Genomic DNA, 17,018 nt, shown 5'->3' with positions numbered 1-17,018 from the left:
ATTTGGTATGGACCAGTCTTTTTATATGGTGGCATTATGCAGGAGTAGGCAAAATTGTATGATCACCTTGTAATGTTACATACTTATCATTGTATAAGAGCTTCAACTGTAATGAAGAGTAATCAGCAATGTGTGGCCCAATGGATTTTAACCAGCTAGCACCAAGAACTAAGTCAGCTCCAGAAACTGGTAGTAAAAAAACTGGTAATTGAAATTTGACTCCCTGTGCCCGAATAGTTAGCTCACTAACCAAGCCTTCAGCAGCCATGTAATTACCATTCCCCACCATAACTCTGAACATAGGAGCTGGTTCAACAGGTAATTTCAAGAACTTAGCAATTCTTGGTTGAAGGAAATTATCAGAGCTACCTCCATCAACCAAAACCTGGACAGGCAGAGAACCAATGTGTGCAACAAAACGGATGGTACCAACTCCTGCTCCTCCATTCAAAGCCTTGAAGGACAAATGCAATGCCTCCTCAGTGTCCACCACTCCCGCTGTACTATTGAGAGAGTCCATTTCTGGTTGCACGGTTTCTAACTCCTTTTCATCCTCTTCCATTTGTAACAGTAAATACTGTCTGTTGGGACACTTATGATTGAAAGAAAATTTCTCATCACAAAAATAACAAAGGCCCTTCTCTCGACGTAATTGCATTTCTGCAGGACTGATTTTCTTCACATTGGAATTTCTAAAAGGAGGTCCTGAAGGGGTGGGTAATAATGGAGGTAGAGGCTGGGAATTATAATGAGGCTTCAGAGGGTGTCTAGGAACATTATTCTGGTTAGAATTGAAGGTAATATTGGAATATCGATGGCCCTGTGGTGGGTTTCGAACACTAGCCTCAGGGACATATTTTTCCTCGAACAATTTAGCCAGTGACACAGCTCTCAATAAATTTGGAGGACTCTGAGCTACCACATCGCGTCTAATATCCTTATTCAACCCACTCAAAAAGCAATTTAAAAGAACTTCAGAAGTTAACCCTTCAGATCGATTGGCTAAACTCATGAATTTCAGGTAGTAATCAGCAACTGTACCATTTTGTGTCAATTTGAACAACTCAGCCATGGGGTTATCAAACGGGGAAGGACCAAATTGGGACTCCAGGGCACGTTTCAAATCATTCCAAGACTGGAAGACATGCTCCTTCTGCAACATCTGAAACCATGGAATAACATCCTTCTCAAAATGCATCGCAGCTATTTCCACTCTCTCCAAATCCGGAGTATTGTGGTAATTGAAGAATTTTTCTGCCTTAAAGATCCATTCTAACACTGGAGTGTGACCATCGAAATGAGGAAAACCCAACGATATGTCGCGAATAGGCATCGCTACAGAGAACATCCCGGAATTTGCAGACTGTGCTCCATTCTTTGAGTTCGTATCACCAACGTGCTGAGTTTGAAGTTTGATTAGATGATCAATGGCTATCTGCATCTGATTCATACGCTGCTCTGTTTTATCAATCAGGTCTTGATTCATCTTATCTCTATCATTTTGCTTTTCCATCCAGCTCACCAACGAGGTAACCTGTGTCTGTAAATCTTTTAAACGTGTGTTCTCAGCCATTGGAGTCGATGAAAGCACCAATGTAACAGTAATGATGCAGTAGTATGATAGGAAAATTCAAAATGGAATGAATCTTATTTAAATGAATCAATGTCTCTGTCAACAACAATATAAAAAGAAGTTTATGGATTCTGTAAGGGAAATGTAACGAAATAGAATCCCAAAAATATTATCGGCTGCATGAACAGAGGGTCGTCCTGCACAGAAAATGGGTAAGGTCAGAGAACAGAAAGAGCAGTGAGGAAATTCTGGAAGAGAGAGATACTTGCCACATTCCACATGCCCCCCCAACTAACGCGCAAATCCTTTTAAAAGAGAATTTTCCTTACGAATCCTAGTGCAGCGTCTGCTCTCCACCTCCTGCTGATCAAGTTCCACGTGTCCCTGATCACGTTCCACCTGTCTTTCATTCATAATAACATGTCGTTCACTCCCATCATGCAGCTCACGTGTTACAGACTCTGTTACATAATTGAAACCTAGGACTTCGAATGCCAAATATAACGTTAAAGACATAAACAAAGGATAAAAGTCTGTCTTTCAACATGAATAATATAATAGAAAAATAAAAAGTTAATCAGTTATAATGAAACTTTAAGAGAAAACAGATTGGTATATATGTTAACAGCAAAACTTTTGTTAATGTGGTTGCTAAACTTAAAGAGAAAACCCTATATATTTATTCTCACGCTTTCTTCTCCGACATCAAAGTTATTTTCCATTGAAAGCGAAAATGTCTTCACGTTTTGTCTTTCTTCTCCTCCTTGTAGTCATCTCTGCAACGCATTCAAATGCATACCCTTTATCAACGCAGAACAGATGGATCATAGATGAAGCAACAGGACAACGTGTGAAGTTGGTGTGTGCCAATTGGGCTGGCCACCTTCAACCAATGATGCCTGAGGGTCTTGACAAAAGACCATTGAAGGAAATTGTTGGTGAGCTTGTGAAGCGCAACTTCAACTGCGTGCGTCTCACCTATGCAATCTACATGTGGACACGCTTTTCTCATGAGAATGTGAGTGCCAACTTAGCCTCTTTGGATGTACCAGAAGTGGTTGAAGGGATTGCCAAGAACAACCCTTCTGTGTTGTCCATGACACACATTCAGACCTTTCATGCTGTTGTTCAAGAACTTGGAGCTCAGAATGTGAAAGTGTTGCTTGATAACCATGTCAGTGAGCCAATGTGGTGCTGCAATGATGATGATGAGAATGGCTTCTTCCATGACAGACATTTCAATCCTCAGGAATGGGTGCTTGGCCTTACTATGGCTGCTGAACACTTCAATGGAAACCCTGCTGTACGTATTTTTCCTTTTTTCCTTTTTGGCTCAATTATATATATGAACTTTGATCATATAACCTGTTCAGATTTCTTTGGTTTTAACTCCTGTCAACAAGAAGTAGAAATTTTAGTCTTTACGCAGAAAGTTTCTGTACCTGTTGCCAAAATCATCTACGTAACTTTTATATTTATAGACTAAAAGTTCGTAGTTTTCCTGGACAGGATTGAACTTAGAGATAATCTAAGAGGCTATGTTAATAGTTTCGCTTTTTTTATCCTCTCTTTGGCTAAGATTGAATACAGTAAGATGACTTTGTTATTACTTCTGGTTTTCTAACAGGTTGTGGCAATGAGTTTGAGGAATGAGCTGCATGGCCCTCGCCAAAATTTGAAGGATTGGTACAGGTACATGAGCCAAGGAGCAGTAGCTATTCACAATGCAAATCCAAATGTGCTAGTGCTTATCTCAGGTTTGAACTATGACACTGAGTTGCAGTTTTTAAGGAAAAAACCATTGAAGATAGACTTGGGTAAGAAAATGGTGTTTGAGACACATTTGTACTCATGGTCTGGAATTGGAACCCTCAAATTGAAAGAGATATGGACAAAGCAACCATTGAATAGGATATGTGCCAACAACGTTAAAGCCATAGACTACAGAGCTGGATTCCTTACCACTGGCGAGAATGCAGCTCCTTTGATTTTTACAGAGTTTGGATTCAATGAGGCAGGTTCTTCAGAAGAAGACAACAGGTTCTTGACATGCCTTCAAACCTATCTTCTTGGAAAGGATATGGACTGGGGATTTTGGGCTTTCCAAGGTAGCTACTATTTGAAGAAAGACCAGGTCCAAGTTGAGGAGTCATTTGGTGTAATGGATGCAACATGGCGTAACCTTAGATATCCCAATTTCACCGACAAGTTCCAGCTTTTGCAAAGAAAGAATATTGGTAAGCTTTTTGAGTTCAGTTATCATGCACTATTAGATTGATCACCAATAAAACATCACTCATAAGATGATTTATATCAGTTACTATTCTTTGAAGCATATGTGCATAAAGGTTGACATTGCTTGTTCTTGATGCAGAACCTAACTCCATGGCCCCCATTGTAAATATCTTGTACCACCCACTATCTGGTCAATGTGCTCAAGTGAATGAGAGGAATGAAGTTGAACTTGGAAGCTGTGAGAGCAAACACAGATGGGTTCGTGGAGAAGATGAGACTAAAATGCTTTTACATGGCTCTGAGAAGTGTTTAACAGCAACTGGTGAAGGGCTTCCAGTTGTAGTTTCTGATTGTGAAAGGAAGAACAGTTCATGGAAATCTGAATCTCTTTCTAAACTTCACTTGGCAATGAATGAACAGGAGGAACAACTTTGCTTGCAGAAGGATTCTAACTCATCCACCATTGTGACTGCAAAGTGTATCTGCATAAAAGATGATTCTGAATGTCTTGATGATCCTCAAAGCCAGTGGTTCCAGCTTGTTAAAACCAATGTGTAGCTTAGGTTAATTGGATTGAGAGTCTAAGATTACTATTGCAGAAACCTTTTATTTTTTATTTTTTGCTTTATTATTTTATATTCTTCGTAGTTGGATTCAGAAATTACTAATATGTTTGGGTGTAATATGTTTACCATTAGTTAAATCCCAAATAAAATAGTATTTAATTTTCTTTAGCTGGCTGATGGTGATTTTACAACTATATTGTTCTTCAAAATTATACACTATTAATAGAAAACAAATATCTAATTGCCTTTAGAAGGGAGTATCTACTATCTTGCTGTGAAGAATTTTATTTGCAAATAAAAAACTTGGCCACTTATATTCTGAGTAGACACTACAATTTCACATATTTTATAGAATTTTTCTTACAAATTTATTATAAAATTTTGTATATAAATTTTTTTTCTAAGAATTTTAATTAACAAATAATGATTTCCTATAAAATTTACAATTATTTCTTACAAAATTTTCTGTAAAAACTTTTACATTTTTTTGTGAGAAATATTTTGTGCAGAATATTTTGCAAAAACAAATAATAATTTCTTGCAAATTTTTATTTATTCATAATAAAAGTTATAAATATTTTCTAAAATAAAGTTTTCAAAGAAAATTGATCTGAAATGTGTGTTTTTTTAGGGAAGTAAGTGTTTGTTTTACTATTGCAAGCATTCCAAAATTATAAGAAAGTCAAAATGTCAATATTGTAAGTTTTATAAGAATGCTTTTAAGATTTTCTTCTGCATAATGATTTTACGAGTTATTATTATTTAAGAATGTCATATTATTATTTATTGTAAATTTAAATTGTAATTTGCAAGTTTAAAAAAGTGATTATGTCAGACCTCATTAAAAACGCACCCAAAACTCTTATGCACGGACGCCAGGTGTCAAGCAACGAGGATCATAAATCAGATAGTGGGATGCAGGTGTCAGCAGAAGAGCGGACGCTCGTTTTGACGTGGGAAGAAAACTGATTTTTTCTGAAAACTTCCGTCTCACTCTCTTCTGCATGCAACCTTCTTTCCCATACTCCGATATTCTCATTTTCTCCTCCTTCTCTCTAGAAGTCCTCCCTTCTCTCTACTGAAACTCACCCTTGCTCTTTTCCGATCACCGTTTAGGTCCCGTAGGAGCACTCCTGGCGTCCCAAGCTTTAATTTAAACCGAACAATTCCGGGTTCTGAAACCGGTAAGTTTCTTGTCCCTAGTTGTTCGTTTTTGTGAACATGCAAACCAAGTTCTGGTTGCATGATGTTCCGAGTGTTGTTCTGAACGATTTTGGTCTGTTGTTTGATTTTGGTTCGAAGAGTCGTTGAGCGTTGAGGGTAGAAGGAATCGTATTTCGGTGAACTGAGTTTCAGTCTGTAGAACGTTCGTTCACACTCCAAGGTAAGGGAAGCTTATCTAATTTAATTGTATGTTGATATACCTTCGTTTATAATGAATGCATGTTGTTGAGTGGTTGAATGTATATAAAGTATGAATACTGATATGATTGTTTATGTGGAATATGAATTATTAGTATGATATGGATTGTACGAAGTATGCAAATTGATTATGATATGAATTTTATAAAGTTATGGAATTATGTATTGAGAAATGAGTTTGAACATAAATGAATTCGGAATATGAAATTTCCTATGATCATGTACGTTTGTCATTGAACGGTCCTTGACCGTTCGGTGCTTCTAGTAAACTTGTTTGAAATTGAATTCTTTCATTTGGAAAGAATCCTAGTTGAGGACGAGCGTCTTCTTGTGATAATACTGTGCTTGAGCGTTCGGACAAGCGTAGTTGCATCTGAGTATTCGGTGATAAACCAAATGTTGTAAACATATATATATATATATTTGTATATCTTAGTTATTCTTAAACATTATTCCAATAATATCTTATTATATTTATCGAACTTTATATTATCAATTAGTAGCGGTCGGTCTTACACCAAGCACTCGTAATGAGTAGTGCTCGGTCTTATACCAAGCGCTCGTACTCGTATATAGTATAATCTATCTTGATGAAAATGGCGTTCGTCCAACCTCAGTAGAATTTCCCTATATCATGTTCGGTCATTGACTGGCATTTGATTTCTGTATGTGAATTATTCTAAGTATGGTTTTGTAAACGTCTTGACGTGTCTACCTTCTTTTGGCTGCTGCCTAAAGCCTTAGTACTTGACCTCTTCTTTGAAGTGTTGATTTGAGCTCAAGAGAGTCAGTTCATTTAACTGATTCATGTTGTAAGTAACGTTCGTTCTTGGGATATGTTTAATGGTAATCGGTATCTTTCTCAACCTGACAGTAACCCTTTCGGCTTTATTCTATTCGGGAACGGAAGACTTCTCTATTTCTTTCCTAGTGTTCATCCTCGTTCTGAGTGAGGACTGAATGTTCGGTATTTAACGTTCTTAGAATTGGTGGCAAAGACGAAATTAAAATGATGGATAATGAAAGGTGAAGAGGATATGATGTGAGTGAAATGTTGTGAATTGTGAACGAGCGTTCCGGGGAGGAACGACTCATGGATGATCTTGAAATTTGTAAAGTATGAATGTGGTAATGCTTAGTTGGCGATTCATTCTGATGTTCCGTGAGTACTCGTCCTCACATAGAGGAGGGTAGGTCATGTGTGGGAACGGCAGGAGGTCCTAGTCCTTAGGGGTACTTTGGACAGACTAACCTCGGGTGACAGCTGATGAGAGTATTCTAGTTACTACATCACCCGGGTGCACGAACGTCGTATCTACACATATTTCATACAGTTCGGACAGTCAGTCTAGTAATAGGACTTGATTGAAACATATCTTGAAATGTATTTTATGTGTTTGAATGTGAAAAATGTATGTTTATACTTGAATTAAATTACATAAGCTTACCCTGTATTTTCCTGTGTTGTCTTGTTTTGTACGTCCGTCCTTGTCATTGCAATGATCATCCTTGTGGATGTGAGCAGAAGGAGACGAGTTGCTGGAAGAAGCGCTGGAAGAAGAAAATTTGATAGAGGTAGAAGTGAAGGTCGAACAATAGGACGTTCGGTCAGTAGTTTAGTTTTGGTATGGTAAGATGGTCGTTCGATCACCTTCCCTTTTGATCACTTTGACCGTTCGGTATAAATTTTGTAAATCGTTCGGTTAAAATTTCCTTAAACTATATGTAGTATTGTGTAACTCTTTTATGTAAGGTCGTTCGGCCATAAGCATACGTTCTTAGTGTAAAGACTTATCTAAATTATTAATTAATGTGATTATTTTAGTATATAGTTATGAACTGTATTTTTGGGATCTTACATATTACTTTTTATAAAAGTATAAAATGCTTAATACAATGTCATTTTTAATTTTCAGATTTATCACTTCCATTTCCATTTTATATTTAAACTTGTTTTTGTTAAAATTATAATAAAAAAATGCTTAATACAATGGCATTTTTAATTTGCAGGATTTATCACTTTCCTTTTCATTTTATATTTAAACTTGTTCTTTTGTTAATAAATGCATTATTTAAAATTTACCCCTAACATTATAATAAATTTTGTTTTTATATATGTACTTTTAAATGTCAAAATTTATATAAATACATACATTTTCAATTTTTAGTGTGAACTATGTTTTATTTCATAATTATTATTTTATTATTATTAGTTATTTTATTAATTTTATTATTGTTAATAATATTTTCTATGATTGGTTATATATTATATTATACTTACTATTTTATATAAGATCTTAATTATTACTGGTTATTTTTTAATGTTTAATTACGATAAATGTAATGATCAAACTTAAAACATTGATTTAAACTCTACTTCTTTTTTGTTGGGGGATCGTATGTAACATCCCAAATTCTCACATTAATGTAACATCCCAACTTTTCACATTAATGTAACATCCCAAATTTTCACACTTGATAATTAACATTACATTTACGGTAACATTCCGTAATCTCACCCTTTAAAATTTCCTAGTTGATATAAGTCTATACATGTAAAAAGATTCTAATTATAGTTCTTCTACTCCTCCCTTTCCTTGGTACTATGTGAGGCGACATTCCTTCATCTGCTCCCGTATAACGAATTATACGATCATCGCACATACCCAAACACAAAACACAAACAAGTAGGGTGAGCTAACATGCAACAAATCATTTATAAGACATGCATAATTACTTCGATACAAACATCATATAATAATTATGTCAAACACCCTCATACCATCGTACCACAATTCCTATTAGACACTCGTCCCACAATACCCAATAAATACCATAATACTCAATAGACATTCATTCCATAATACCCAATAAACACTCATCCCACAATACCCAATAAACACTCATTCCACAATACCCAATAAACACTCATCCCACAATACCCAAATAAACACTCATTCCACAATACCCAATAGGCACTTATCCCCACGATATTCAATAGGCACTTATCCCAACGATATGTTGATGAGCGATACAACGGAAGGTTTTTCACTTGTGATGTCATTCTTAGTCCCCTCACTATGTCCAAAACCGGCACATAGACCAGGACATTCTGCCCTCCATATCATTCATAAGGTTAGTCCCCTCACTATGTCCTAAACCGGCACATAGACCAGGACATTCTGCTCTCCATACCATTCACAAGGTTAGTTCCCTCACTATGTCCTAAACCGGCACATAGACCAGGACCTCCTGCCCCTCTCACCACATAATTCATCATTCTCTACTTGAGACTGATTGATTATTAGAGTATCAGGATAACCTCCAACTTCATGACCCTCAACATCAACATATACGCACATACCATGTCATTACAGAACCTCTCCACGAAACTCATACAATGCTCACATTCCTTAACTCATATTATACCATTACGAAATCTACCCATAATCCTCATACACCTACCATGACATTACATAATCTCTCCGCGAGACTCATACCATACTCACATTCCTCGACTCATATTATACCCTTACGACATCTCCCCGTAATACTCATACATGTTCAGATGCATAAATTCAAATCAAATAAACTTCAATCATTTCAGAAATCATACAAACTGAATATATTCCAACTAGATATATTACATGATAATTTAACAGTACATAATCTGTACACAAGATTTAAGTTAAAAACCTGTCGAGTAGACTTCCAGGAAAGAGAGGTGCGTCACAATGGACAACTTAAGTACCAAGTCTTTCCTTAGCCAAAGTGTTCCTCAACTAGTTTTTAACAAATTTCTTATTAACAGATTCAAAACAACAGCATATAATATTTACACCGAATATCAATATAGATAAACATACAGTAAGCATTAACAATATTCATACATAATTTCAAGACATGAATAGTAATAAAACAGTACTAAATCATAATATAAAAGCTTAGAAAAATTAGCTCCCCTACCTCTATTCCAGACTTAATCTCCTGCTCCGAATTTGTTTTCCCGAAAACTCTTCAGAACCTCTACTCTTCTTGCAACTAAAAATTTCTCCCTAACTATTTCTTCTCTATTTCTCAAGCTCTCACTTGATTCCTTTTCTCTTGGTGCCAAATACCCTTCCCTCTCATGGCTATTTATAGTAAAAAAAATTTACTATTCCTTAATATTTTAATATTATTTATTATTTTAATATTATTTAAAAATAATATTTCAATCATTTTCTCACCAAATCTGATCCTAATTTCTACCTACTACTTTCTTCCATGCTAAGGAATCCAAATGCTGAAAATTTATTTTTACTATTTACTTTTTACTATTTACTATTTACTTTTTACTATTTACTATTCACTATTCACTTTTTACTATTCGATTTTCTTAAAAAAAAAAATACTAAATAAGTTATCAAAAATTTTAACCTCTCCTTATAAAATTACTATAATTTTATATCCAAAATTTATATTTTTCTATCCATTAAAATTATTATTACAAATAAAATACTAAAATTTACTATAAATATTTTTCATGGGTCTTACATTCTCCCCAACAACAAAAATTTTCGTCCTCGAAAATTCGAAAATTTGACATAAAAAAAAAAGTTATGATTATTTCACCTTATCTTCTAGTTTCCTTGTAAACTCATTTACTCTACTTATTTTGTGCATAAAATTTCTAGCATCTCAAATTGAAATGTACTCACGAAAAAATTAAAATCATAAACCTTCAAAACACTCTCACTTGTCACTTCTAGCCTCGTCAAAACCACCATTACACATACCCCACTAGTCTCAAAATAATCCATTAATGTTTTAAAAGAACTCATTACTCATAAACTATTAATCACAAAATTCCAGAAAACTTTTTATTCCTACTATAACCAGAAAGTGATTCTCCTTATAGATCCCTATTTAAGACTTTCATGACCCTGTAAAACTCTAGGAATTATTCTTTTTCCGTAACAACCTTCCATTATATTTTCTCAACACAATTTCTACTCCTAGAAATCGTACACCTCTAAAAGCCACTTATGTTTACCAAAATTATACTAGATTGTTCCACCTTACCCTCTACTTCTATTCTCCGTAAAATTTATAATTACTCTGATGATTACACGGAGTCCAAAACACTATTACTAAACAATTCATCCTTTATGTTTTTCTTTTCTATACCCATTTAACAAGAACTTGTCCAAAAATAATACCTATATTGAGTATGATTTATAACATCCATAGAAACCCTTCCACACTTAAGATCATGCATCATTTCCTTCACTCGTCCTTGATGAACTTATTTGACTCTCGGTAATACTGCCTTCACCCTTAACCACACTTAATGTTCAACAATCAACTCACAATTCTTGAAGACCATAAACTTCTAAAAACATATTGGAACATGACCAAACCATCCTTTCGATCATACTCTAGACTACAATATCTATCCTTCACTTGCATTGGTCAGATATCCCTAAAATACTGATCCTCATCCTTTATTTAACCCACACTAAATGTTGAACCACTATTTTTTTTTTCACCTGATAAACACTTCTGAAATACTTGACAAAACTAGAATAATCAAGCTTCTTTCAAGATTATACTCCAAATTACCTCAACCTTCATCTAATTGTTTTCCTAGCAAACATTACTAGCCTAAGTTAAAACATTCTCCAAGAATTAACTTATAAACTCTAAATCTTAGGAATATAAACCTTGTCCTCAAAATACCTTCCCACATCCTAACCTAACATAAATCCACAAACTTAACGTTGTCTCTAACCCAGTACCTAACAATTGTGTATCTCTAATAAGACTCAGCAGATCACTCAATCAACAATGTTATAAATTCTGAAACAACTTATTTTAATCTCAATAAGGCCGAATTTAACTATATTCTTTATCAGTACTGCACCTACTCGTTTAAATAAACCACTTATGCCACATAAGTTAAATGATCTAGAGAGATTATCAAGGCAATCAACCACAACCAACCTCAATTATAACGTGCTTCCCTAGATCAAAACCATATCCCCAGGATATTTAGTGTTAACCAAATCTCAAATTTTTATCTTATGCGAACTAAAAGTAAATATAAATAAGTTCACTCACACACATCATTGGTCAGAGATCAAGGTGCGACATATAAATCTTTACCCATCCTTTACATCACCATTGAGGTTTGAATACTACCATATAACTATGCCTGCTGAAATTGCTCCAATCACAACCTACAACTTCTTAATTATTCCTAATTCCCTAATCACATTAGTATTGCAACCCTCCTTTTTATCTATTTCCAAACTCTTCTTCTTCCTTATCTTGCCATATTCATAATAATATCAATTCAACCTACACTACCTCTACTAACTTTAACATTCCAAAATCAATAAAATTTACAACCGTAAATCATGACATTTTAATCCTATCATAAAATACCGAATATTTGCATAAGCCGAAAGCCAAAATTTTCGTACTTGGATTTCTCCACTACTCCTCATACCAAAATCACATACTCTCAAATCTTATCTCTAATACATTTTACTGAAAAATCTAACCATCTCTTTTTAATCATCCATTTAGCTTAGAATCCTTTCAATACTTCATTCTTCTCTAAAGACCTCGTGTTCTCTTAACTTACAAATTTCTCCTCCTATTAAACTTTCTCTCAATCCTCTTTATTCCTTATACCACTTCTCTTCTACTCTTCTTCGTCTAATATTTGATTTATCCTTAATCTACTTTAGTATTCCTATCCCTTTTTATTTTAAACTTTATCTTCAAATCTTCCACCATTTTCTTTCTTCAGATTCCAACCATCACTGATACATCGATCCATGTTACCAATCTCACACAATGCCACTCTGTTTCTCACCAACACTTCCCTCTCTTCTGACTTCTAACATTACTGATATACTAAACCAAACTGATTTCTCAAACCTTGCTACATTCATGCTTATCCAAAGCTTCTCTTAATCTAGCCTTTGAACTTAACTCCTTTTTGTGAAACGTAAGATATCTAATCTCCTGATTTTGTCCTCCAAACATCTTAAAACATAACTTCTAAACACCAACATCTTCACTTATCCTTTGAAACTCAAATTCTAGTATTATATCTCCCTATGAAGGCTTTAACTAATTCTAATATCTTTCATAAACCTTGAGAATTAAGAAAGGAAAATCATCTCTCGTAAAAGTCATGAGTAGTTAGACACAATAATCTACTATCTAGACTTGGAGAAAATGGTAAGTATACCATTTAGACTCAATTCTTCATAGAGAAGACACGACAGACCCACGACACAAAGGTCATCCTAAGGACGAACTGCTCTGATACCATTAATGTAACATCCCAAATTCTCACATTAATGTAACATCCCAACTTTTCACATTAATGTAACATCCCAAATTTTCACACTTGATAATTAACATTACATTTACGGTAACATTCCGTAATCTCACCCTTTAAAATTTCCTAGTTGATATAAGTCTATACATGTAAAAAGATTCTAATTATAGTTCTTCTACTCCTCCCTTTCCTTGGTACTATGTGAGGCGACATTCCTTCATCTGCTCCCGTATAACGAATTATACGATCATCGCACATACCCAAACACAAAACACAAACAAGTAGGGTGAGCTAACATGCAACAAATCATTTATAAGACATGCATAATTACTTCGATACAAACATCATATAATAATTATGTCAAACACCCTCATACCATCGTACCACAATTCCTATTAGACACTCGTCCCACAATACCCAATAAATACCATAATACTCAATAGACATTCATTCCATAATACCCAATAAACACTCATCCCACAATACCCAATAAACACTCATTCCACAATACCCAATAAACACTCATCCCACAATACCCAAATAAACACTCATTCCACAATACCCAATAGGCACTTATCCCCACGATATTCAATAGGCACTTATCCCAACGATATGTTGATGAGCGATACAACGGAAGGTTTTTCACTTGTGATGTCATTCTTAGTCCCCTCACTATGTCCAAAACCGGCACATAGACCAGGACATTCTGCCCTCCATATCATTCATAAGGTTAGTCCCCTCACTATGTCCTAAACCGGCACATAGACCAGGACATTCTGCTCTCCATACCATTCACAAGGTTAGTTCCCTCACTATGTCCTAAACCGGCACATAGACCAGGACCTCCTGCCCCTCTCACCACATAATTCATCATTCTCTACTTGAGACTGATTGATTATTAGAGTATCAGGATAACCTCCAACTTCATGACCCTCAACATCAACATATACGCACATACCATGTCATTACAGAACCTCTCCACGAAACTCATACAATGCTCACATTCCTTAACTCATATTATACCATTACGAAATCTACCCATAATCCTCATACACCTACCATGACATTACATAATCTCTCCGCGAGACTCATACCATACTCACATTCCTCGACTCATATTATACCCTTACGACATCTCCCCGTAATACTCATACATGTTCAGATGCATAAATTCAAATCAAATAAACTTCAATCATTTCAGAAATCATACAAACTGAATATATTCCAACTAGATATATTACATGATAATTTAACAGTACATAATCTGTACACAAGATTTAAGTTAAAAACCTGTCGAGTAGACTTCCAGGAAAGAGAGGTGCGTCACAATGGACAACTTAAGTACCAAGTCTTTCCTTAGCCAAAGTGTTCCTCAACTAGTTTTTAACAAATTTCTTATTAACAGATTCAAAACAACAGCATATAATATTTACACCGAATATCAATATAGATAAACATACAGTAAGCATTAACAATATTCATACATAATTTCAAGACATGAATAGTAATAAAACAGTACTAAATCATAATATAAAAGCTTAGAAAAATTAGCTCCCCTACCTCTATTCCAGACTTAATCTCCTGCTCCGAATTTGTTTTCCCGAAAACTCTTCAGAACCTCTACTCTTCTTGCAACTAAAAATTTCTCCCTAACTATTTCTTCTCTATTTCTCAAGCTCTCACTTGATTCCTTTTCTCTTGGTGCCAAATACCCTTCCCTCTCATGGCTATTTATAGTAAAAAAAATTTACTATTCCTTAATATTTTAATATTATTTATTATTTTAATATTATTTAAAAATAATATTTCAATCATTTTCTCACCAAATCTGATCCTAATTTCTACCTACTACTTTCTTCCATGCTAAGGAATCCAAATGCTGAAAATTTATTTTTACTATTTACTTTTTACTATTTACTATTTACTTTTTACTATTTACTATTCACTATTCACTTTTTACTATTCGATTTTCTTAAAAAAAAAATACTAAATAAGTTATCAAAAATTTTAACCTCTCCTTATAAAATTACTATAATTTTATATCCAAAATTTATATTTTTCTATCCATTAAAATTATTATTACAAATAAAATACTAAAATTTACTATAAATATTTTTCATGGGTCTTACATAGTAGGTAATAGTAGTCTTATTTTTTATAAGATTGACTTTTATTTTTTTAGATAATAATCAAATTTATAAACGACCTTAACCAATCAAGATTTATAGAATGATTATTTACAGCTATAAGATGAGAGAGATTTTAAGTGAAAACAAATTATTCTACAATATATATTCCAAGAATTATAATTTAGGCTTGTGTTTATTTTTATAATCAAATAGCATATCTTTATTTTACAGTTAGAAAGATAAATTATTCTCTTAAAAAGAATCTTAGGTGAAATCTACAGAACAGGTATACAGTTAAAATAGATTATTTAAGATATAGCTGTTGTTTATTGGGAGATTATATACCTATCTATAGATATAATATATCTACAAATTAGTTTATCATTTATCTTTTAAGTTCAAGGTTCTTCCTATAAAACAAGGATTACAGTGAAAAGAATCACACAGGATCAGAGAAGAAAGAAGCAAAGAATGTCGAAAGATATGAACAACCAGTTTGAAAGCAATGAGTTTCCTCCATCATCATCTTCATCTTCATCTTCATCTTCATCTATAGCATCAACTCCGACTCAAACTAATAGTTACAAGAAATGGAGTGAAGAAGAACACAAGTAAGTACATCGTTCTTATTTTATTTTTATTTTTTTTTTATTTTTACTACTGCTTAAATGCTTAATCAAGTCTTATTTACGATTTTGTTTCTAATAGGTTGTTCCTTAAAGGACTCGAGATATACAAAAAGGGACAATGGACCAATATTTCAAGGTATGTGGTGAAAACCAGGACTCCAGCACAAGTTTCCAGCCATGCACAGCATTACTACAAACATTTGGCCGCACTCAATAAAGGCAAAAGAAAAAGTTTTTACGACGCGAAAACATCATACAACAAGGATGCCTTTCTTTCTCATGATCAAGTTCATATGCAAAATGACGATGTCAATGTTTCAGATTACCAAGTTGATGTGCAAAATGATCAAGTTCATATGAAAAATGACGCCGTCTATGTTCCAGATTACCCAGTTGATGTGCAAAATGACGATGTCTATGTTCCAGATTACCAAGTTGACCAAGCTATTTTTGCAGATCTCGACTTCTTAGAAGAATTGACAGATGTGGTCTGAATAATTGTTTTGTTTAGTTTTTGAAAATATTGAAGGGTTAAATATAATGATTGTGGTTGAAAACATTTTTATTATTTTGTGTTTTCTCTAATCTCGTCAGTAATAAAATAAGATATTTAGTGATAAACTTTCTTTTAGTGTTTAAAGGTTATTTTATGTGAAATTAAAATTATTTATTATAGTAAAACTTTCGTTTATGTAGCTTCATTTTCTTTAGTCAATCCCTCTATACCATTTTGAAAAATATATTTAAACTGGTTGGAAAATCAAGTCAAAATGTTCTTGTCATTGTTATAATTAATTAAAATAATAAAAATGATAAATATTAAAGTAAAAATAGGGCCTATTAGGAACTTAAAATTGATAAGATGAAGCTATGAATGCAGTGTGTTTTCTGTTTTTCATTGTCAATAAAGGAAGATTTTTATAGGACTTATCAAATCTATAATAAGATAGTAGTGTGACAAATCTTTCTGCATACTCGATATATTGGTTTAGATATTCTACTTCTGCTATCGGTTGTACTTTTGAAATTAGAATCTCTCAAATCACTTTGGGATCCAAATTTATCGCGTTTCGACTCATTCTTAGCAGCAAAGTTTACAAAAACATTCATATAAAGGATGTTGAA

At 33.9% G+C, this 17,018-nt stretch overlaps 2 protein-coding genes across 2 annotated transcripts; both read left to right on the top strand.

Moving 5' to 3' along the window:
* The first annotated feature begins 1,753 nt into the window (after nt 1–1,753).
* LOC108346460 (glycosyl hydrolase 5 family protein) lies at nt 1,754–4,366 on the top strand. The gene is made up of 4 exons (XM_052868056.1): nt 1,754–1,785; nt 2,237–3,035; nt 3,201–3,810; nt 3,948–4,366. Exons 1-4 carry the CDS (start codon nt 1,754–1,756, stop codon nt 4,364–4,366), a joined length of 1,860 nt encoding a protein of 619 aa, XP_052724016.1.
* Nucleotides 4,367–15,735: 11,369 nt separating this feature from the next.
* Nucleotides 15,736–16,387, top strand: LOC108346459 (transcription factor SRM1). Its single transcript, XM_017585537.1, has 2 exons — nt 15,736–15,875; nt 15,973–16,387. Exons 1-2 carry the CDS (start codon nt 15,736–15,738, stop codon nt 16,385–16,387), a joined length of 555 nt encoding a protein of 184 aa, XP_017441026.1.
* The last annotated feature ends 631 nt before the right edge of the window (nt 16,388–17,018 follow it).

Source organism: Vigna angularis, chromosome 9 (genome assembly GCF_016808095.1).
Source record: "Vigna angularis cultivar LongXiaoDou No.4 chromosome 9, ASM1680809v1, whole genome shotgun sequence".
NCBI classification, from domain to species: Eukaryota; Viridiplantae; Streptophyta; class Magnoliopsida; order Fabales; family Fabaceae; genus Vigna; species Vigna angularis.
Note: the sequence above shows the minus strand (reverse complement) of the source record. Positions and strands in the feature narration are given on the sequence as shown.

Bases quoted from the DNA above. Each gene is read 5' to 3' on its own strand.
- LOC108346460 (XM_052868056.1), top strand. From the start codon at position 1,754: ATGAACAGAGGGTCGTCCTGCACAGAAAATGG. The intron at 1,786-2,236 runs GTAAGGTCAGAG...CTAAACTTAAAG, and splicing joins TCGTCCTGCACAGAAAATGG to AGAAAACCCTATATATTTAT. The intron at 3,036-3,200 runs GTAACTTTTATA...GTTTTCTAACAG, and splicing joins CTGTTGCCAAAATCATCTAC to GTTGTGGCAATGAGTTTGAG.
- LOC108346459 (XM_017585537.1), top strand. From the start codon at position 15,736: ATGTCGAAAGATATGAACAACCAGTTTGAAAGCAATGAGTTTCCTCCA. The intron at 15,876-15,972 runs GTAAGTACATCG...TGTTTCTAATAG, and splicing joins TGGAGTGAAGAAGAACACAA to GTTGTTCCTTAAAGGACTCG.